Source organism: Schistocerca serialis, chromosome 1 (genome assembly GCF_023864345.2).
Source record: "Schistocerca serialis cubense isolate TAMUIC-IGC-003099 chromosome 1, iqSchSeri2.2, whole genome shotgun sequence".
In the NCBI taxonomy this organism is placed as follows: Eukaryota; Metazoa; Arthropoda; class Insecta; order Orthoptera; family Acrididae; genus Schistocerca; species Schistocerca serialis.
Genome location: NC_064638.1, coordinates 185,155,800 through 185,180,404, shown reverse-complemented (window position 1 = coordinate 185,180,404; position 24,605 = coordinate 185,155,800). Strand labels below are relative to the sequence as shown.

The window sequence follows — 24,605 nt, the reverse complement described above, 5'->3', positions numbered from 1 at the left end:
CCCTGCTCAGCGAGGAAAGATTGAATCTCCTCGTCAGTCAATTCATCGAGGGATCTAGTATAGACCACACCACGAGACGAATTCAAAGTTCGGTGAGCCTCCACCCGGACAGGGAACGTGTACAGAAGTGTGGCTCGAAGCAGTTCTTGTGCCTGGAAGGCGCTCTCAGTTTCTAGTAATAAGGTACCATTACGCAACCTGCTACAAGATTTGACAGATCCGTCTATGGCATCTACGCCCTTCTGGATAACGAAACGGTTGACAGAGGAAACATCCTTTGCATCCTCAGATCGAGAAACAACGAGGAACTGTGGGGTAGGCGGTAGTACTTTCGTCACTGGGGGCTGGTCATGTTTCCGTTTGTGGGCAGAAGTCGAGAGAGAAGAAGAGAAATCCATTGGGGAGGAATCCCCCATGATTGCCAGTGTCTCCGATGGCACACTCCTTCCTTAAGGGGACCCTCTCAGAGGGCACTCCCACCTTAGGTGAATGTTTACACCTCAGGTCACACCTCCCAAGAAACAGACGGAGGGACCAATCGGCATGGTCAGAAGGTATCAGCTCAGGCAATCATCTCTCCCTGGGCCTGGCCTTTACCAGGGGGTGTGGGCGTGCCTTACTTGTCTACCCAGGGCGGGGAAATACGCGTTACCCCGTCACCGGCTACGCGTGCGAACGCGTGGGTCGGCCTTCAGGCGCGCACAGGGAGGAAGAAAGAAGAAGAAAAAGAAGAGAGAGAGGGAGAGAGAGGACAGACTGTCTCAAACGCCGAGGCGGAGACCAGAGAAGGCAAGGAGAAGAAGGCAACGAGAAGAAGGCAACGAGAAGAAGGCAAGGAGAAGAAGGCAAGGAGAAGAAGGCAAGGGAAAGAGTAAGGAAGACAGTGAGATGGAGAAGAACAAAGAAAGGAACCAACCAAAGAAGGAAGAAACGAGAAGTGAAAAACCAAAAAGACCACAAATATAGGTTGTGGGACCGTCCGTCTCCGGACGCAGGCGCTAACTACCCCCTTGAGAGGGATGGACTCCTTTTAGTCGCCTCTTACGACAGGCAGGAAGACCTCGGGCCTATTCTAACCCCCGGACCCGCAGGGGGCCTGTTCGCAGTGTAAGACTTTTCAAACACTGTGTTCTCTCTGCTAACAATAACGCAACCTTCTACATCATAGCTGGTGATTGTTAGTCAATCAACTGTTACCGTACACAGTATCAGCCCGTTAAAGCAGTTGTGAATTAATGATTTTATTTGGTATACTTCGTGCCTCTACTAATTAAATAAATAGTCTCATCAAATCTTTTACAGTATCAATGTATCGTCAGAAACCTTTAATATGAAATTCGTGGTAATCAGTGTCTTTAGCGTTCAGATGAATCGACCAGAACTGAAGCTTTCATATTTCAAAAACACACGCTTAATTGTTAATTTTGTAATTCCACATCAACATTTTGAATGTGATGCCATATCATTTACAAATTTCTAATCCATAGAAAATTAATTATATACATTTACTTTCATTCCTTATGCCGATGGACGGAGTATTTCTACACAAGGTGCGCAGAAAATAAATTGGTCTTCTTCCGCTAATTTTGTATTTTTTGAGAGTGTCGGAGCCATCAGTCTTTCTATTGGTTTGCTGTAGAATGAGATGAATACATTATCACAAGAAACAAATCGTTTAAGAGTAGTGGTCACGTTTCAGTTCAGTCGTTCTACATATTCTATTGTCTGTCTTCCATACAATTATAGCACTCAATTTCCTTCAGGAACTTTCAAACCTATTCCCAGATATTTTGGCAACTGCCATATCATCTCATCCCTTCTTCTAGTGATGTGTTTTCCATACATTCCTTTCCACGTCGACTCTGCTGAGTACCTCCTCATTTCTTGCCACTACACTCAATTTCCAGCATCCATCGCCACATCCATCGCAACATCCATCGTAACATCCATCATGGCTCAAATGGTTCCAATCTCTTAGTTTCTGGTTTTGCCATAGCTTCGCTTCCCACAGATACACTTACATACAACGATGCGCGTCAGACGTGCATTCTCAGATACATCATTCTCAAGTTAAGGCCTATGTCTGAAATTTGCAGATGCATTGGCGGAGAAAATAAGGTCTTGCTAAAGAATTAGTCTTTACCTTATAACCTCCCTGTTCTTCCCGTCATACGTTATTTTCCTTCCCTTTGTCTACTACGTGGCCCCTATTTAAATATTTAAGTTGCCACTAATCTTTCATTGATTTTCTCGGTCTGTTTTGTGTGCAGCGGGCTGTTGCGTCCATGCAAAAATTGCTCACTTTTACAGATGACGTAAATGATGTCAACGAATCTTAACGCTGTTAGTCGTTCACACTAAATTTTATTCGCACTCCTAAGCGTATCTTTTATTTATTTCATTGTTTCATTTTCAACAGAGGAGGAAGACTGCCTTACATACTCGAGAGGACAAACAAGAGAGATGGGTTCTAATTATATTCATTTGTATGTCTTGTTTTACATACAAATTGTTTATTTTTCCTTTTAAGGCTATTGGTGGTCCTTGCAACCTGGTGTGGACGTGACGTCGCAGCATGGAAGGCATTTTTTGACATGAAATTTTATTATCTCCGAATGTAGTTCAGGCAGGAGTTCTTTCGTCCTCCAACATACCTCTCGTCTTTTATTTTCCCTTCAGTGATGAGATAGCGGTAAGTGGTCTTTTTTGCGTCTTATAACGTATCCTAGGCATTGAGGATTTACTTTCTTCTGTAGTGACCAATAGTTTCTTTTCCTGTTTTCCATCCGATCAAGGACTTTTGCTTGGGTGCTGAAAAGTTCGACGTAGGAGACGGCGATACATATATATTTCTAAAGCATCGAGTGTTCTCTATAGATATCGTCAAGGATCGAGCTTTCGCTTTCGTAGAGTAAAATGGAGAACATTTTGCAAATTAAAATACGAATGACTCGTTGCAGACTAAGACCCGATCTTATGAAAAGTTTCTTCATGCTAATAAACTGTCTCTGGGCCTGTTCTAGGAGTATCATTGATCTGTTCTTCTTCTAGTACTTCAAGTAGTATCAATAAAAGGAAATAAGATTTGTTCTTGTTCAGATTGCTTGAATTCTTCTGTTACTATGGAAGACTAGAATTTAGTCTTGGAAGTGTTCACAAACAGGCCAAATAAATGAAGGCAGCAATTGCTGTATTCCTGAATAGTGTAAACATACTTGAATGAGCAGTGAAACTAGGCCATTATGACTTCTGATCGCGCTACAAAAATAAGGACTACTTAATTCATCCCTTTTCTGCCACAATACAATCAGCACCGAACAATGTTGTCTGTTTGGCGGAACTGTAAGTATTCATTGTTGTACGATGGATAGACATGATTACTGCCCGTGTTCACTTTTGGCAATTGCCGTACAATACAGCCCAGCGATAACATCAATTTTGTGCGGCGTGGAAAGACGCACCGCGTCTCGTGAAAGAAGAGAAGCCTTTTGAAATGCCGTGCACCGCTGGTAATGGAACCGAATGTTATTCGTGACACGTAGCGCTTGATGGTTATAGCCTCGTTTATTGCAAAAAAGAAAAAAAAGGAGAATAACTGGTCGCTGTGTCTAAGTGGCTGAGGACACGAAGCGATCGTTGGGGCGTTACGCCTCTTCCCTAATCTCGTTAGAGCTGCGGGCCTGGAGGGCGGTTATAGCGCTCATGTCCTGCAGCCTATTAAAAGTCCAGAGCGGCAGCGTTAGCAGAATCCCACGGCGTCCGCTGGGTGACTCTGATAGCTGTTCCATCTCACGGTTTGCTTTATACATAAACGTCGTTATGCATTCTGATTTCAGAATTTTGTTCGTGTTGGGATCCACAGCCTCAAACCTCAATATATTTAAGAATGGAAACATGTTCCAAGCAAGTTGTAATGGATTTATTCTCTGTTCATTTGCCTAATTTCGTCCGACAGTCTTTCCGAGCACTTATCACAAGCTTCAAGCTACACAGTACAATCTCAATATCTTCTAACCCGCTCGGATGACACTAGTCATCCACACGACTTTCCCGCTACATTTTGTCTGACTGGGCCTGATTCAGTACGCACAATTTTTAGTACCTTTCTATAAACTCTCCGGCGGTTAGCTCCAATCATGGTTGTCTTTCAGTTACGAAAGATACATTGTTTCAGATTGTGGCAGCAGAGCTTGCTCGGATGACAAGTCTCCTCCAGACTGTTTCGTAAACGAAGTCTGTATTACTTTATTGCTTTCCTAGATTCACTCGATCTTTCATGTGCGTAAATTTAGACGTATTGAAACTGTTTGCAGTTACCTTCCACGTTACCTCGTATTCTCTTTATTTGTAAATTGTGGAAGAAATGTCAAAGGCAAACAAATTCGAACCGAGTTTAATAGAGATCCTAATGTATGGGTGGAATGGTTCAGTGAGCTGAGTGATGAAGTTGCTGATAGTCTCTTGATTGAGAGCTGTCACTGAGGATTCTGTTCATGAAAGCGGTCATGATTTAGAAACATAACAAGAAGTGTCAGAAAATGATGAATATGAATTACAGGAAGAAGTAACTCAAGAGGATGCATTTTCTTAGGGAAAGATGTAAATGTATTTTTGCTCCGTTAAGTTATTCCAGGATCTGCTTCTAAAACTGGTAGAATATTTATTATGCATTTGCCTGGTCCAAAAAATCAAGCTCGTATGAAAAAGACAAATAGAAATTCTGAATTGGTTCTTGGTTGAAAACATAATTTTTTTTATACATTAGTGCATGTTGCCATATTGCTTATTAAGTTCGTGGTAGCTTCCCTAGGGAAAGGGACGCTAAAGAAACACATGCGATAGTGATCAGAGCTTTCATTGGTTTGTTATATCTACGTGGATCTTTGAGTTATTCTACGATTTCAATATACTCTTCCTAGAACAACTCAAAGAGAAACGGACGTGAATGATGTTATTTGTGCATAACTGAAAACCGATTCGGGTGTTTCTATTGAGAAGTCTGGAGCTTGATAATACTCGTGATAGAGGTGTTCGCAGATAGATTGACAAGTTGCCTACTATCAGAGCGGTACTTGAACTATTCACGAACAATTACCAAAAATATTTTTAACGTAGTGGATATTTTACTGTTGACGAACAGCTTTTGGCATTTAGAGGAAACTGCCCGTTCAGGCACTATATTCTTAGCAAACCAGCAAAATATGGGTTAAAAGTTTTTACTTTGGTTGATGTAAAAACAGCTTACGCTTTGAATTTAGAACTGTACGTCGGTAAGCAACAAGAGGGACCATGCCATGCCAGTAATTCATTCGAAGATATCGTTCTTCGAATGGTCAAACTGTTGCAAACATAGAATATATCATAATACAATTAATATTTACACACAGTATATTTAGATTTGATAACAAATTATAAAACCAGTCATAAAGCTCCTTCAAAGCGTACGAATACATCGCTTGCTTTGTGGACGACACCAGTCATCCGCGCGAGTGACGATGTCACGGATTCTCGCGCGAGTAATGGAGGGTTGAGAGGAGTGGGAACGCCCTATCCCGACAATGTAAATTTTAGTGACTTGGCTTCCCTGTATTTCAGGAACCACTGAAGCCATTGACATCAAACTTTTACAGGACATTACACTGTGTGTTCTGAGTCTGCTGAATTACAATAATAGTATTTTAGCCACTGCTTTTAGAAATAAAACTTAATGACACGGTTAAAATTTTGTGTACCTTTTTATTTGTTATCCTAAATAATTTCAATTGTATGTAACATTATGTTGTTCTTTTAGTTCAGTAGAGGTTGGATATGTATGTTATTATTCCCTGAAAATTGAGATTTAGGGAAAAATGCAACAGAAAATTTAAATATTTTGGAACGGCTTCTGAAGTTTAATTCACTTAATATATGCTAAATTTATTATTTTTACAGCCTATTTAGTCAAACAAAAGCACCCTGCACCATACTGTATATCATCCTTTTGGTATTATTCCAATTTTTTTCTCTTTTCTCCTTTCTAGACTCCTTAGTGGCCAACTGTACTGCATTTTCTGCTTTATCAATGCGAATCTTGTCCATACTCTTAAGTTCTCTGATGCAGTTGGCAGGAGGGCAGAGGTGGTTTTTCATTAGTTGACGGTCTGTGAAAGAAAGTAGCCTATACTGCCTGCTTCTTTTGCAACAAGTTCTCAGTATTATATCTAATGGACATCCCATAAGAATGCTGTAGTTCAATCATTTGGTCTGTCAACCTGCCTCTTACAGTTTTAAAATCAGAAAGTTTCTTGTCTCGTAAACTTTGTTTCAGTTTTCTCAACCTGCTGCCCATCTTCTTCTGGACATGGCAAACACGTTCCAGTTTCGTGATAATCTACTCACCATAAGGCTGAGCGGCTACTATACTGTTATACGCTTTTGTGTCTCCATCACCTAAGAACTTAGTGTAACACTCTCCCCTTTCATTCACAGATGTTGCAGAGGCCTACATACCTCCACTTGTTCCTCCATGATTTCTGTCACAGACATGCCCTTCTTCATTCCATGATTTACACTTATAACAGTATTTTGTTAAAATGTGGACATATATTAGCTTTCCAGTATCCACAATGGTCACCATAGCAACAGAATTCTCAGAACTGTAGCCACACTTCTTCCAAGTGCCCTAAAATGTTACTTGTATGTCAGTTGAAATGGTATAACAGCTTCTTTTGCAGCACCATTCATTGACACACATGCAACCGATTGCAAGCACCTCCAATAAATCCTACATACTTGTCGATTTTACAATGTGTCCGTGGCATATTCATCACGGCACACATTCTTTCTGCTGCAGGGTGTCCTTTGATAGGTGGTTTTATGGATTGACATTACTGGCATTTACTTCAAAATAATTATCTTTATACTTATTACATTACAGTTGCCACCATTAATGATAAGTATATTTACATTTAGCAATTCTGATAAGTTTCCTGGCTAGTCCATTTGATACCTCACTGTCTAACTGGCCCTCCACATATTTTATAACTCACACGTTCACCTAACACCCTTGTTAGGACGTGTAAATGGTAGGTTAGTTTATATTCTGGCAACTGTATCACCACGTGTTAATTAAATTTTCACAAAGCACTAACGGGCATTTCTCTAGATACCGACGAGTTTGCCTGTATTTCACAGTCTTTAACTTCACACTCCACATGTTGAACACAATGTTCCCCTTCATTCGAAAATCTATTACCATGAAACCCACGTTTCTTAAAAACACTTCGTTTTTTCGTCGTACTTCACTTTTTGAGAGATTTACCAAACTATTTGTCACTTTTACTCGGAAAAACGTTAGCACTTCGACATACAACGTGTGTTTATACTATGAAACGACCCGATACTGAGATTGAGAGTGCTATCAATGCAAACACGAAATTTAACCTTATAACACAGCAATATACAGTCTTCTATATAAAAAAAATCACCGATTTTATTAGACCTTGAAGTATTGCACGCAAAAAATGTTTAATCTACACCGGTTGAAAATGTATATTTAAAAATTGGAATACTTCTCATGTGAGTTTATAAGTGATATCAAATTTGTAGCTTTCCGAATAAAATAATTTATACAACAATATAAATATATGGAAATGTGAAAAAAAATGTTGATCGTGCTAACTCCTCTTAACAAGGAAAACAGACTAAAATTAGCCAGCTGAACAGACAAGAATAAGAATAGAGCCTGTGATACGTTTTCGCAATAAAATTTTCACTCTGGAAGACAGTTTCAATACGTTAAAAAATTTTCACATCAGCACAGAGTGAACTGCAGACAGTTTCGAGCTCCGTATCTTTATCTCATATCTTGAAAACAAACAAAGAAGCAAAGGTAAAGTACTGGCTGATGTAAAGCTGTGTGGATGGATTATGTGTCGTGCTGGGGCAGCACAGTCGGACGCCGACACGGTAGCTCCATGTGGCAGATCAGAGGGCTACCTGCCCTTTATCATTCAATATTTCACTCAGTTTTTTTATTGCAAACTTGAAGGTGTGTCATGTGACGTCCGCCCAGACCAAATGACAGAGAAAAACAAAAAAAGCTCGTGTGTAAAAACGGAAAGGTGACGAGATCGACTCTCGACCAAGAAGAAAGGCTTCTTAAAAACAGAATGAGAAAGGCTGGGGAGCACTTGCCCGTTAAACTTTGAAGTTTAGAGTTCTAGTCGTGGTTTTGCCAAGAAAGTTTGCATACATGTTGAAACGAGTTGGTGAAAACTGCTTTCCGTGAAACTTAAAATTTACTTTACTGCATACACGTAAAAAATAATACTTGAGTGATTTGTATATTTAGACTCAAGTCAATCTCGTCTTTTACTTTTCATTTACAGTATTTGCATACGACCAGTATCTAAACAGATACTATGATAAACGAAGACTACACCAAAGTCAAAGAGAATGTTACTTGATGTTCATTTGCCATCACTGTATGTAAGTACACAGTAAATATGAACAATGTTTTCTTTCGTAAAGACGCATACGAAACCAGAGAGTGATTGGTGAAATTAATCAATATGTTGTTCTTGTTGTAGTCTTTGCTTCTTTGGTGGTTATAGCAGCCACACAGCGTGCAAAGGAAGACGTAACACTTACAGATGCCATTCATGACCCCATTATTCAGATATTAATTTCTTCTGTGTGTAACATCAAGTAGCAAAAATAATACATAACTTTTTTGGTGTATTTGTAGGGTCACTTGGTAACAGCAGATTTGTATGTAGAAATATATACAGATACAAATGAGTTATAAATGTGTCACGCTTCAATGCAATTGCTATTCAGAAGATGAAGTATCCTGGCCGCTAAGAATGTCTGTAAATGTTATTCAACCGGCAAACACACACAACTGGCTTCGTGCAAGAATCTACTAACTTAAGCATTCCCGCCACTGCAGCTTCAGAGAAGCAATGCTTGCATATCGTTGGCAGCTTTGTAATCGTTCGTGGCAGGCAGCGGCCTCGTGCCGCGGTGGCGGTTGTAGTAAACGTAGCAGCCTAACTGACGGCGGTCCTATTTGACTGTGCTGCCGACCTCATAGCAGCCGATACCGCAGGCTTCAGTTCTCCATTCTACTCTATCCGTGCAAGCCGTTTCACTTCCGAGTAAAAACTGCAACTTATATCCACCTGAAACTGCTTACTCTTGGTCTTTCTTTATAATTTTTATCCCCAACCCTCTCTCCATTTCTTAATTGGGGATTCCTTGACGTCTCAGAAGGTGTCTTACCAACGGATCCCGTCTTACAGTTAGGATGAACCACAAATTTATTTTCCCGCTAACTCTATTCATAATCTTGTCTTACGTTACGTGATCTACCCACCTAATCTTCAGCATTCTCTTCCAGCACCACATTTCAAAACCTATTCTCTTCGTGCCTAAACCGTTTGTCATCCTTGTTTCGCTTCCATACATAGCTACAGTCCGCCCCTCGTGGTCTCGCGGTAGCGTTCTCACTTCACGAGCACGTGGTCCCGGGTTCGATTCCCGGCGGGGTCAGGAATTTTTTCCTGCCTCGAGATAACTGCATTCATCCCCATTACGGTCGGAGGAAGACAATGGCAAACCACCTCCACTAGGGCCTTGCCTAGTAAGGCGGCGCGGTTCTCCCGCGTCGCTCCCCTACGCTCTGTAAAGAAGTATGGGACTCATCATCATCATATGGCTACACTTCGTACATACACTTCATTCAGTATTTCGTGTTAACAAATATCTTTTTTCCAGAAACACGTCCCTTGATGACGGAAATAGAAAAGATATAAAGTGCAGACTGCCAGTACCATCAGTTACTCTGCTGCCCAAATAATAAAACTCGTCTACAACGCTAAGTGTCTCATTTCCTAATTTAATACCTTAAGCATGTCCTGATTTAATTGAACTTCATCCCCCATTATCCTCTGTTGGCTTTTGTTTATATTAATCTTCTATCCTCCTTTCAATACACTGACTATTCTATTCAGCTGCTCTTCCAAGTCCTTTGCTGTCTCTGACAAAATTACAGCAAAGCTACCTGAGGCTTACATTACATTTTGAAGCATTCCTCCTCCTGCCTCCCCCCTCCCCCCAAAGACGCACATACGACATTAACCATTACCTAATTGTAACCCGTCATATGGACGTATGTAAGTGTTGTATGCCATCAGCACAAAATCTGAAGGAATCTTACAGTTAATGACACTGCCTATTTGATGGTGTTACTCATAAACCATAATGCTGGCTACAGTGGAGATCATGAGACCTCACAAAGCTTAAAGTGAAATTGCATGTCTCCTTTTTAACGATAGAGTTACAAACTCTGGCATAATTGGTATTACGTACTAAAATTCACAGTTCTCAAATAGACAGGTTTTTTACCTACAGTCTATGTATATAGCACTATGAGATCGTCAGTTTCTGAAAGTGGATGCTGTGCTGTGTGAATTTCAGACTGCCGTTGTTCTTCACAGAGTTAATCTAAATACAACGTTATGCCCATTGTATTTTTAAATATGGTCCCAGTATGTCCCAAGTGTTTATCATTACGCAAGGTGCAAGAATTTTCTACCCATCTAATTCGTCACATTTGTTCGTTTCTCTCTCTTGTCTTCACCAAACTTGTGTCCTGGCATGTATCTGCTTGAAACGCCACTTTAACGTTATATATTTCGAGAATGTTTACCATTTTCAGTTCTTTGAAAAAGACTGCATAGATCCCATACAGCTGCTAATTTTCATTGACTTCCTCTGCTACTTTAGTCTTCGGATCAGATTTTCCACCAGGCTTTTCTAAATGTCGTTCACCAATTTCACTGTTTAATTACGAAGACGCCTGTTTCCCTGTCGTCCTAATCATTAGGACGTTCCTTTGACATCTGGGAATATATTCTTTCTAAACTTTCAGACGCTGAGATTTTCTGTTTCTTAGTGTCTCCACTATCGCAGGCGTTCTGTGAACACTAAAACTGAGTGCGGCAACCCGTCTTTTAATATGTTAATTTAGGAATCGCTTGCCATTACTTTTATGTTCCATTGTCAGTTACGCTTCTTGGTGTAAAATGTTAAATTTACATTAATGAACACAAGCATGTCATGAGCATAATGTTTTCGTTATTGGATATTACCCACTGGGTCTGGAGCATATCACTTTTAAATTTTCATCTCAGACAATAAATGAAAATTCTTACTGACATTCGTAAGCGCTGTAGTCTATAGCCAATCCATTTTCATGAGTAGTTGTCCAAAATTCATCTCTGTAGAAACCACATAACTTCAGACTAGGTATACTAGTAATTATTTGTACCCTGCTATTCCTCACACCAAGTTTTCGAATAGTTTGCTGCTTATACATGTATCTTTATCAGTGAGTGAAGCCATGATGCTGCATGATTCTACAGTACACATGGCCTCTTGTGTGCTTCTATGAATATGAAAATGATTCCCAGTTCCATCTGTAACTTCTTTGCTCGATATTTCTCTCTTTCATAACATTTCCTCTGAAATATTTTCTTTCAATATATTTGGTTCATGATACGCAGATATTATCCAACACAAATAGTGCCAAGGAAAGCAGAATTTTACCGTTTTTCTGAAATGTCTGCCTCGCAATAATCAGAAAATCTCAAAGACTAAAATTATAAATGTGTCACAAGATGGACACTTTTTCTTCCAAATTGTCACTTCGAATTATTCTCTCAGAGCTATTAAGTTTGGTTGAGTTACCAATTCAGTGCTGAATATGATATCACACTGCTACTGAGGCTTGGATGAGAGTAAACGAAGTCCTTGTGCTCATGATTTACCACAATGAATAATAGCACAATGTGAGACATTACATGCAGGTATTACTAAAAGACTGATCTCAGCTAAAGCTGCCAGGGGATGGTGTTTAAAATAGGACTCAGATCACAGAAACAGTTCATTGAATTAGCAAGACAAGCACTCAGACTTGTTTTTTCGTAGATTTCGTAATTCAATGGAAATAAATGAAGATAAGAAGCATTAGAAATTGTTTCTGTACTGCTAGGTACTGACATTTTTTTTTTCAACTCTGCTTACAGTTTTGTCACGTGGAGTACTACATATTTCGTACAGACAGTGTCAGAAGGACGAGAGTGTTTTTCCCACAGATTATCCGTAGGTGGCGCAAAATGCAAGTTGGAAGCACGAACAGGAAGCAAGCTCCATGTCATTCCCATCTAAAGTGGCGGCTAGTAATCTAACCCGTTCCTGATGGATGACAAGGAACGTAGCATAGTGCATGAAGGGTCTCCGCTATTGTATCAAAAATGTACTGCAAACGCTGCCATCCATCATGACATACTTCCTGTTTCTGGTGTCACTAATCTCAAACAATAGGATTCCCAAGCCATACGCGATATCATAATTCGGAGAACAAAGTTCCTTTTGTTGGTCAAGAGGCGCCAACATATTTACGACAACAGTGCTTGTTGTCCAAATTCATCTTGACACACACTGTACTTCCTACATGTGTGAAGGTTCACTATAGCATTGAGTGCATCACCCGTCATACCATTATTTCCTCTTAAAAAGGATCTAATAATTGATCACAGTAAAAACCGGTGCTGACGTACTTGCCTCACCCTATTCTATCACCATGCACACAATTTGTCTATTAAAGTAATTTTCTTGTGATCTGGTTACTGTATCGGTAATGTTTATTTAAATGGCGTTATAAATCCAATGCGACGCTTAATCTTCTACATGTTAAGATCTATAAAGTGATTTGTTTTATCCAAATGTCCTAAAGGTTGACTAAGAATAGCAACTTTGCACCTTTCTCAGTAGACTCAGTCTTTTCTTGTCTTTCTACAATGGTAATGTATTATCTTCCAGTCCGTATGTGGCATAACAACAAACCAGTGCTTAACAGTATTGGTTAAAAACAGTCTTAGTAAGCATAAACTAAATTTGCAACCACCTGAGCCCCCATCTTACTGTTACTCGCTCCTGTGAACGGGAACGTGCCTCTCACGTCCATCTAGAAAAGGTAACTTGAAGATGCCTAAACAGGCTGTTACAAAAAGGTACGGCCCAACTTTCAGGAAACATTCCTCACACACAAATAAAGAAAATATGTTATGTGGACATGTGTCCGGAAACGCTTACTTTCCATGTTAGAGCTCATTTTATTGCTTCTCTTCAAATCACATTAATCATGGAATTGAAACACACAGCAACAGACCGTGCCAGCGTGACTTCAAACACTTTGTTACAGGAAATGTTCTAAATGTCCTCCGTTAGCGACGATACATGCATCCACCCTCCGTCGCATGGAATGCCTGATGCGCTGATGCAGCCCTGGAGAATTGCGTATTGTATCACAGCCGTCCACAATACGGGCACGAAGAGTCTCTACGTTTGGTACCGGGGTTGCATAGACAAGAGCTTTCAGATGCCCCCATAAATGAAAGTCAGGAGGGTTGAGGTCAGGAGAGCGTGGAGGCCAGGGAATTGGCCCGCCTCTACTAATCCATCGGTCACCGAATCTGTTGTTGAGAAGCGTGCGAACACTTCGACTGAAATGTGCAGGAGCTCCATCGCGCATGAACCACATGTTGTGTCGTACTTGTAAAGGCACATGTTCTAGCAGCACAGGTAGAGTATCCCGTATGAAATCATGATAACGTGCTCCATTGAGCGTAGGTGGAAGAACATACTGACGAAAGTAAAATGAGCTCTAACATGGAAATTAAGCTTTTCCGGACACATGTCCACATAACATCTTTTCTTCATTTGTGTGTGAGGAATGTTTCCTGAATGTTTGGCCGTACCTTTTTGTAACACCCTGAATAAGGCGAAACGCGTCGTTTAAAAATAAAATAAAAACTAATTGCAACAAAGACTGTTTTTAACCAATAGTGATAAATGAAAAGAGGAAGGTTAGATAATATATTTCATACTCTTTTCATTTGTGTCTGAATATACCCTCATTCTAACATAGCTAAAATTTTCCACATAATCACCTGGCTTGCTGACCTTCCGCCGAGCTACTTCATAACTTCGTCCAGGTTTGAAATTACTCTTAAAAAATAAAGAAATGAATTATCCGAATGGGATCAAAATCCGTGTGAGATACATGGACAGACAAACAAATCAACTGTTACAATTTCCGAAAAATTGGATGATACATTCAAAAAAAGAACTTCACAAATTGAACAAGTCAATAACGCATTGGTCCATTTCTGAACCTACGCAATCAGCTGTTCTCTTTGGCATTGGCTTACAGTTGTTGAAGGTCATCATGACGGGTATTCGGATTTTGACGATTTAATGCACCACTTGGGTAAAATATAGCACGAGATTCTTGGTGAACGAGGCTGGAGTGGTATCCTTAGAAAGTGAATGAAGGCCAAGGATAACATGGACCGCTTCACGAACCTAAGGTTGTGTTGGTTCACAACCACCAGGAAAGTTGCAGGTAGTGTGAAGTTAAGCCGCTGTAGCAAGTGCCGTAGGATGACTCCAGGAGGTAACAGGAAAGAAGGATGCGCCCCGTACTGGCGATCAGGGAAATCATCAAAGGACATAGTATAGGATGGGTGGCCACAAATGGCAGACAAACGGCATGCATACCCACTAGGAGAAAGTCTCTGCATAGGACAGCGCTAATTCGGCAGCTTTAGCATATACACCCTCAACCTGGCTAGTATAATAGTCGCCAGTGACCAAACGGATGACACAAAGGTGGACAGAGTTAAGCGTAAGAGGGATGGTCGTTCAGGTGCATAAACAAAGCACCCATAGTCGAGTTTGAAACGGACAGAGGACTGGTACAAACGAAGGAGGGTGGTTCGATAGGCACATCAGAAAATACCATTGAGAGCAAGTAGGACATTTAGGAACTATGCACAGTGGGCTGCCAGGTAAAACAGATGGGAGGACCAAGAGAATTTTCTCTCGAGCATGGGCCTCATGAATTTTGTTCTTTCAACAAATGGAAGGGCAACACACCCAAGATGTAAAGATGGCGGGAGAAACCAATTGCGTCGCCAGAAATTCATACAGACGGAACTGTGAATGGAAAAGCGAAAGCCATTGTTGATGCTCCAAGAGTAAAGACGATGAAGACATCGCTGAAGTCGCCGGTCAGTGAGACTGATCCATGGAGAACTGCAATAGAAGAAAAATTGCCAACGGAAAGTGATCCGAAATTACCCGAGAGGAGACGGGCCATTATAGGGTTAACGGCAATAGCACAGAGGATGACAGTCTGGACGGAACCCTGAGGCATACTGTCTGTGTGTGGGTGTTATGCTGACGACGTGCACAATGGATTCATCTGACAAGTACCCTTTGGCTCCACCTAGAAGCAATTTCCATCCCACACTACTATAGAGGTCAGACAGACGCTCCTAACCTACCAAAAAGAAATGCCTGAAAAACTTTCAGCAACATTCTTTTTCTTACATAACTAGCGGGATACTTGGGTACTTGTGTACTGCTAGTTGGTGTAACAAAAACATTTAATGAACGGAAAATATTATATATAGCAAAAGTTACGAAAAATCAAATGAATATTTATATACTGATAGACAAATTTCCAGGTTTTTCGGCATAGGAGGTTACCTCTTATGGATAGGAATCCTGTTAATAACATTCATAATCAAAGTGTTGGAAAGCTCTTTTATCCCTTTTCTTTAAGAATGTTATTTAATCGGCAGAATGGCTGAGAGCCGAACCTACTCAACTTTAATAAGCATGCGATTGAATTTTTCTAAGTATGGTCGAGGCTGCCGCGTGAGAAATGTAATGGAGTGACGTGAATAAAGTATGTTATTTCTGATGGAGGAAAGATGGGGCTCGCCTACGCTATAGCGCACAATACCGTGAGCTGCGCCGACTGCTGCCTGCGTCGTTCGCCACTGAAAGATAACAAAATGCACTCTCCCCCCCGCCTCCCGCCTCCCCCCTCCCCCCTGTCCCCCTCCCCCCTCTCCCTCCCCCACTCTCCCTCCCCCCGCCAGCCTCCCCCCCTCTCCCTCTCTCTCTCTCTCTCTCTCTCTCTCTCTCTCTCTCTCTCTCTCTCTCTCTCGACCTTCGCCAATCGAGCTCTCACTACGCCTTGATGAAGTCAAGGACTCCTATCTGCCCCCTAGTCTAACTATTGTGGACTGATTATCTGATCAGTGTACCATGCCATGTTCGCTCACAGGCGCTATCTGTCTGTTCACACTGCACATTACGTGTTGCGGCCAACACAGTGAAGAAACGCTTCATCGCGAGCGATTAAGTACAGAGTATCACTCTGTGGTGTCACCGCCAGACACCACACTTGCTAGGTGGTAGCCTTTAAATCGGCCGCGGTCCATTAGTATACGTCGGACCGCGTGTCGCCACTGTCAGTGATAGCAGACCGAACGCCACCACACGGCAGGTCTAGAGAGACTTACTAGCACTCGCCCCAGTTGTACAGCCGACTTAGCCAGAGATGGATCACTGACAACTACGCTCTCATTTGCCGAGATGATAGTTAGCATAGCCATCAGCTACGTCATTTGCTACGACCTAGCAAGGCGCCATAGCATTTGATATTATTTTATATTGTGGTTATAACATGTACCGTCAAGAGAGATGTTCTACAATTGTGGATTAAAGTTAAGTATTACATCAACTACGTACTTTATTTGCTACTATTAATTCCTTTAACTGTTCCAGACCTCACGCCAATCTGCGTGAGCTTAACGCGTGCCTTTCGGCTTCCTCTCATTGTGACTTGGCTGTCTTGCCAAGTCACAACACACTCAGATTCGCTAGCGACGGAGGTGCTCTCTCAGTGCAGTACTGAGTAGAGATTTTGTTCCTCGCTCTCTGCGTACATGCACGAGCCCACTCGCTCCCGCTGTGTGTTCCCGCTACAACACCGTCACCAGAACGACTTCCTTCCATGCAAAAAGCAAAAGGGTTTATCGTCTGTTGTCTTTCCCTCACTCCTCCGGCTCATTGCGTCAGAAATAGTCCCCCAATCAGCAATACTCTTACAAATGGGAGAATGGCTAAGCCGACCAATCCGGAAATATATAGCACCTGTGTTAAGCTTTTACTGTCCACCTGTGCGAACTCTGAAACTGCGCACTAAGTCTTAAAAAAAAAAAACAAAAAAAAAAGCACATCCAGCTGTATTGGTTGGGAGAGCCCCAGCATACGCACTTTTTTTTTTTAAGGCGAACACGCCGGCCATTATCCCTTTTCTCTGACAAAAACTGTTTTGGTCCATGAGCGGTCGGCTGGCCAGTGCAGCTGCGTGCTAACTCACCCTCCTATGTACTTTCCAACTGGCTGGTTGCCTCTGCGAAACAGAAACTCCTGTGGCTGTCGTGTCTTGAATGTTTGTGTATGCCAGCCTCGACTTTTTAATCTTGGTATGCACTTGCGATTTATTTATTAGATCTGCATATCGATTAAATGGAAATATCTGAAACTGACTCAACCCTATCGAGTTTGGGCTCGCATCAAACATCTTGATACGCAGAATACAATGGTGAGGTCGTAATATGTAAGAATTTAAGGTCAGGAGACCACGCCACCTGACAACACCCTTCACCTGGATAAAGGTGTCTGACAAGGCAGAACCCACAGGCACCTAGGAAACTCTGTCGCTTAAAAATACTTGGAGGAAACAGGGCAGGCGACCACGGGAGCCCCATGTGTAACGGGCATGTAGGCGACCAGTCCTCCAGCAGGCCTTCTCCAAATAGAAAATCACGGCCACAGTCTGGGATTTCCGCAGGAAGCCGTTATGACATGGGTGGACAAATTAACTGCAAATGGCTGCTCTTGAAATCCACACTGTGCATTCATCTGTTAACTGCGAGACTTGAGCGAGCATACCAGACAGGCATGAATCATATGTTCCATCATGTAGCTGGGAAGAGAGATAGGGAGGTAGCTAGAAGGACGATTTTTGTCCTTACCATGCGTAGGTATGGGTAGGACGGTGGCTTTACGCCAGCATCCAGCATGTGTGCTCTCTGCCCAGATGCAGTTGTGTGTGTGAAGCAGAATGTGCTTGCCTGTAAGAGAAAGGTTCTGCAACATATGAATCTGGATAGCGTCTGGCCTTGTGTCGGACGATCGGTGTGAACTGAGAGCTAGTTCCCTCATAGATAAGGTGACAGTGTAGCAATCATGATTCGGAGAAGTATCGCACGAGCCGCCTACACTCCTTTCCGATGGAGGAAGGCAGGGTGATGTTGGTTATAGCAACAGGGTCCATTATGACATCGTCTGCCACTGTCAGGGCAGAAACTGGGGAATGGATCTTGGTCCTAGATAACTGTGGAAGGTTGACCCACACGACAGTGGAAGGGGTGGAACTGTTAGAACAACTAGTGAATGAAATCTAGCTAGCTATTTTGCTATCCTGAAGAACGCGATGACACTTTGAACGTAATCTGTTTATAATGTTTGCGGTTTACCGTCGTAGGACTACAGTTAAAACCGCGGAGAGCACGTCTCCGTCCACGAATTGCGTCTCGGCGTGCCTTATTCCACGACGGGACAGGAACACGACGTGTTAAAGAGCAAGTATGACGAATGGAACGTTCTGCAGCAGTAAGGAAAACGTTTGGGTGGTATTTCACCTGGTCATCACAACTGGAGAAATATTGTTCTTCGAAGGTCGCCAGGGAAGAGAAAAGCTTCGAGTCACCCTCAATAAGCTGCCATTTAGACGTGCATACACATTGGGTAGAGTCAGCAAACGTACAGCACACATACAGCACATTAAAAATGGTCGCTCAAGTAGTTTCAGAAGGAACGGACCACTCAAGATGATGAGCAAGCTGGGCAGTGCAAAAGGATATGTCCAACAGGGAATAGGTGTGCGAGAAGTCTGAAACGGAAGTGGGCCCACCAATGTTAAGGCTATAGAGGTTAAGTAGGTCCTGGGAGAAGCCCTAAGAGAATGAAATGCATTAAAGTCACTGAGTAGGAAAAATTGGGGACGTAGCTGAAGGCAGTCTACCCAGGCGACATTGAATGATGGAAGGACGTAAATGGTACAGACGGGAAAAGTCAGTTGGGGGAGGGAAATTAGAACTGCAACAGCTTGAAGATGGGCAGTCAAGGAGATGGGTTGACTATGAATATCATCCCATATAAGCAGCATGATGCGCCCCCCCCCCCCCCCCCATGAGATGGAATGCCGACCTCAAGGGTATGATCAAAACGAATCGATAAGGAATGTGAAAGCTCAAATGGTTGTGAGGTCGTCATTTCGTTTCCTGAAGGCAGTACAAGGGATACTGCGATGCTAAAAGCAGCCGTAAATCCTCTTTGTTGGACGGAAGGCCGCGAACGTTACATTGGAGGAGAGTCATGATGAGGTAAAGATGTAGGCGTGTCACCTCTGAGGCTGCCGAGTGACTGCCCTCTACAAGCAACTCTTCACCAGCTGAGAAGGAGGAGGATCCTGTTCCATAGGGGCCACAGGAGCATCGACTTGCTTGTGCGGTCGGTCTGTGGAGTCCAACGCAGTAAAACAGTTGTTGGAGGGCTCCAGCGACATGGAGGCCGGTCGGGCTAAGGTGTCAGGAGGCGACACAGTCGAAGAGGATCTTCGAGTTGGCGAAGGAGAAGACTGTTTGCTTTCTTTCGACTTCATCAAGCCTTTCTGGTTAGAGGAAGACTCGGGTGTTGTTTGGCTAGAGGGACAGAGGAAGTCTTCACAGGAATACTTCTGTCGTTTCCAGGCCACTGGTTGTGTAGCTGGTGGCTTCGCCCCTTGAGGAGAGAGCTTGACAGCTTGTTGCACAGCTGGACGGGGGGCTCACGATGCTACGTCATCATCACTGAGCGATTTGGCAACCTCAGAGCTAAATTAGAGGGCGCCTGTCTGCGTGGCCATCTCCTTCATGGAGCGAAGGGTAACAGAAACAGAACTATAGCGACCAGACGGGAGAACACAGGGTTAGCAACTACGCAGTAAGTTGCGAGCAACTTACCTGGACCTCTTGGACACCGCGCTCATCAAGATACACAAGGCAATCCCGAGAGCAGGCGGCATGGCCACCATTGCAGCGGGGTGAAGGAGGTGGGCAATTGTCCTCATGAGCAGCCCTCCCACAGGTTTTACATTTGGCTGGGTGTCGGCAAGACGTTCTCGTGTGGTTGAAACGATGACACCGGCCACAGCGCATCGGGTTCGAAATGTACTGCTGGACTGAGATCAAAGCAAGCTATGGAATTGTCAATCTCCATAGAGTGGTGCTTCTGTACAAAGGTGAGAAAAAGGGTATTGGTGGGCTCTATGTAACGAAAAAGGTAGATTTCTCCTTAATGGACGGCAATGACACCGTTATCAGAAAGGCAAGATTGGGTTTCGGCCTCCATCAGATCGTCGAGGAGCCTGGTGTAAATTACAACACGGGAAGTCTTCGAAGTTCAATGGGCCTCAACTCGAACAGGGTAGCTGTGGAGAGCTGACGCAGCAATCAGTATTTTTGCTTGCGAATCACAAGTAGTCTCTGTGGTGTCACCACAAGGCACACTAGCAGACCGAGCGCCGCCACTCGGCTGGTCTTACGAGACAAGCTAGCACACTGTCCAATTCTACAGCCGACTTTAATACGAATGGTTCACTTATTATAGCTTCAAAGATCTCTTATTCAGAATTAAAGGTACGTATTTAATTGTATTCCTGTCTACTAACTTTCTAATCACCTAACATGTTCCAGATACATCCCGTCAAGTATAGTTCATTGATCCTCACGTCAGCCTACGTGATAAACGCGTGCAATTAATGGCCACACCTCGCAAACAGACTAAGAGTCAAATTGCGTGACTCAGCTGTGTCACCTTTTTCCATGAGGCTCATATTTCCGCCTCATACATAACAGTCCACAAAAGCAAAGTGAAATCCTGCTCTCGTTCATGGAGTGGCACAGGGCCAGCAATTTCATCTACACCTTTCTGAATAAAAAATGGATTTACCATTGTGAAAGACTAACCGTCTTCAGTACGTGAGACCACAAGGAACCGTGGTGCAGTGCGAACGGTCTTTGATTTATTAGCCTCATTACGTTTACCTTTCGTAGTGTTGATTGGGAAGATGATTGGCAATCATAGCGAATTTTCTCGCAATGAGCCAGTATCTCCGATAGCACGCTCCTTCCCATTGGGGGTCCCCTTCGCAAAGGGGTGCACCTAACTTAGATGATTGTTCACATCTCAGGTCACACCTCCAGAGTACCCGATAGAGGGACCATGGGAAGTTTGGGAAGGTTGCCGATCAGGCAATCGGCCCTCCCTGGGCCTGGCCTGTACCAGTGGGTACATGCGATACCTACCTGTCGACCTAGGGCTGGGAATTACGCGGTACCTAGCCATCTGATACGCATCAGACATGTGGGCAGGCCTTCAGGAGCGCACAAGGAGTAAGAAGAAAAGACGAACCTCAGATGCCGGAGATGAGGAACGAGAGGAGAAGGGAAACAAAGAAAAGAAAAGCAAGTGAAAAACAAAGGTGAGACTGTTCTTATGTCAGCGACAGACAATGCAGAACATTCCCATTACACCCCAGCCATGTTTCCCAAGGGACGGGAGAAAGAATAGCAAGAGGATAGACATGCAGCACGGAAGACAAAATATTAAAATAATTTAATGTAGGAATTTCTTAATGAAAGGAACTGTGAACATCTCCACAACAAGGTTAGTTTCATTTCATACTACTAATTTTCACACATTGTGGCTATACATTACATGTTGCAAAAGTGTGTGTCTATGCGCACAAGGTAGTCTCCCAGACGACTTCTGTACTCAGGACTTAATACTGTCCAACCTGCAACGCGTGCTCGGTTCTGTTCTGCATCGGCCTAACTGCCAATAACAATGCTATTACTGTATAAGAAGCAGGAAGAGAAAAGGTTGTACTGAATGCTACAATTTACCGCTCGTCTCGAAAGACAACACGCTATTCACTCGTTGTTCTGTTCATTTGTTAACAATGCTCTTAGTGCTCATTGCATTCAATACGTACGTCATTTAAGAAAATGGTGAGGATGATTATAAACCAAGGTATACACACGCGAAGACAATTGGGAAATACGGGAAAAATGCTGGAATTTCTTCGTCTGGGAAAAATCTCTAAAGTTCCTAGAATTTTTCATTGTTTTAGTCTTCAGGTAAATTTCTGTAATTTTTGCTGGTAAGATGTGATATAAGTAATTTTACTGTAGCTCACTATTGCAGAATCATACTGCAGCAATACAACATACATGAGATAATAATAAATTAAAACGTTATTGTTGTAAATTGTGCATTTTTTGCAACTAAAGTACACGGCACTCAAAGCGTCTGCCTACCGCAAAATGTCTAAGGCCTTAGGACGAAGAGGGTACAATACCTCGTAACAACAAACTGGTCTCTATGAGCCTGATGCAAAAACTGTTTACACTTTAACAGGTCGCTGGAAATTATTTGTAATGGTGGTTTGAAAGTAAATTTCATTTTAAGATTTGAAATCTGATTTCGCAGGACAGAGCGGATTAGGGGCCAAAGTCTATTAATGTTAGTTCTACATGAACACTCAGAAAACTGTGCACTGATCTGAGGAATAGAGTTCTCTTTGGAGAAAAAAAAAAAATCACGACTGAGGGCCCAAGTAACTTCTCCAGAATAAGTTTGAATTATTGATTTTAAAACACCAGGATTTAGAGTAACGGCTGAAGGCCTTATTATTTCGGTCTCTAGCCGAGACGATATTGTAATTTTACTAATATATTTCAGATCAGCTAAGGAAATTCTGTAAAAGTCAAGCATTTACAAATACCGGCTGGAGGCAACATTAAGGAAAATTCAAGTTAATTCTTCGGCTGGAAGTCCAATTAAAAAAAATTTCGTTACATAATGGAATAGAGACTTTAAAGATAAGTGTTTACCCAGTACAACAGAAAAAACATATTAAGAAAACTTTAATTATTCTTGAGTAATTGCGCGAGCTTTCAGCCAACAAAATACTTATAGACCACCTTAAGATAAATATCTTGAATTCTTGAAACGGCCAGCCGTGTTCTGTAAATGTTTAAGATATTTAATATGCAATTCCTAGCCTGTAACGTTTCTCTTTAAGGCCACAGATTCTGAAAACAAACGCAGCTGAAGGCCTAAATACAGACCAACAAGAATTGTAAATGAAACACCGCTGACGGTCTAATCTTGAAGTTGTTATGGCGTTCGGATGAAGGCCATGTATTAAACATAAAACAGACAATATTTATACACGGCTGAGGGCCTGGCACAGTTCCTCCGACCAAATAAAATGACAATCGCAGACAACAAGAAGTGGTGCTCAGAAGTGTTCCAAGGGTCGGCGTGGGAAGGAAACTTTAACGACAGTTTAGGTGAGACAGCCAGCCAAGCGTTACCACTAAACAAGCGGGTTGCAACACGACCTACGGATGGCTGACGAACCAACCAACTGCCTAATGAATTCCCTTCCACCCGACCAACGGCACGACAACCAAAGGTACCTGCGAAGACGAGGATCGCAGCAGGATTATGTCTTAATATTTGTCTATTGTGCCTTGACTGTGTTTAGACTGTGTTTAGACTGTGTTTAGACTGTGTTTAGACTGTGTTTAGACTGTGTTTAGACTGTGTTTAGACTGTGTTTAGACTGTGTTTAGACTGTGTTTAGACTGTGTTTAGACTGTGTTTAGACTGTGTTTAGACTGTGTTTAGACTGTGTTTAGACTGTGTTTAGACTGTGTTTAGACTGTGTTTAGACTGTGTTTAGACTGTGTTTAGACTGTGTTTAGACGCTACTGAAAGAGAAAAGGAGAACACCACCAAGCTGTCGATCTACACGTCTTGTAGGACAGCATAAACACGACGAGAGAAACACACACTGCCATAAAACTACCCTACGATCACGGCAGGAACCCGGAACGTTGACGGTCCCAAGGCGGAAGATACCGCTGGTGCACTTCACTAATAAATTCTAATCATTTCAACACCATACAAGGAGACGGTGTAACATTTTGCCGACTCCAGCACACCATCACGTTGCTGCTTGTCCTGCAGCCAGGATGCAACAACCAGCAATCAACGAAGAGATGTCACAACGGTTGAGCTTTCATGACAGGTTCACTGATTACTCAACTCCATTATGCAGGTACAGTAGGCGACGAACTTAGCAGGTCTCACAGCAAGTGCCACACAACTACGACAGCGCGTGCACGCTGCCAGCTGCCCCGGCCTGATGATACACCACAGACTTCCTCGCCGCACCGCCGCAACCGATGAACTGCCACACACAGCATGACACCGAAATATATCTGCCACACCAAAGAAGTTACAGCAGTACTAGTATCAATAAATGCTGCTGCTGCTGCTGCTACCACTGACGGAGGCAAGTGAACAACTCGTTCAGATAGTAACTGAGGGAGGAATAAGACGCCACTCGGTGACAAAATAGCCAAAAGGAAAAATGGCATTACCGCCAGTCAACCACTGCTCAAGATTAATCACGTTGCATATGAAAATGTGCGATCACTTTCTTAAATCACGGAGCGTTTGACTCCCATTCGAAACTAAACACTTTGAGGGCCAACCACATAGAACAATTTCGGGCC

At 42.6% G+C, this 24,605-nt stretch overlaps 1 protein-coding gene across 1 annotated transcript in view; it reads right to left on the bottom strand.

Moving 5' to 3' along the window:
• Positions 1 to 1,067: 1,067 nt before the first annotated feature.
• The window catches only part of LOC126458659 (aspartate and glycine-rich protein-like), a 56,542-nt gene continuing 33,004 nt past the window's right edge, over positions 1,068 to 24,605 (bottom strand). The window contains exon 3 of the mRNA XM_050095814.1: positions 1,068 to 1,096. Within this exon, the coding sequence (XP_049951771.1) occupies positions 1,068 to 1,096 (29 nt within the window). The remainder of the gene's footprint in view (positions 1,097 to 24,605) is intronic.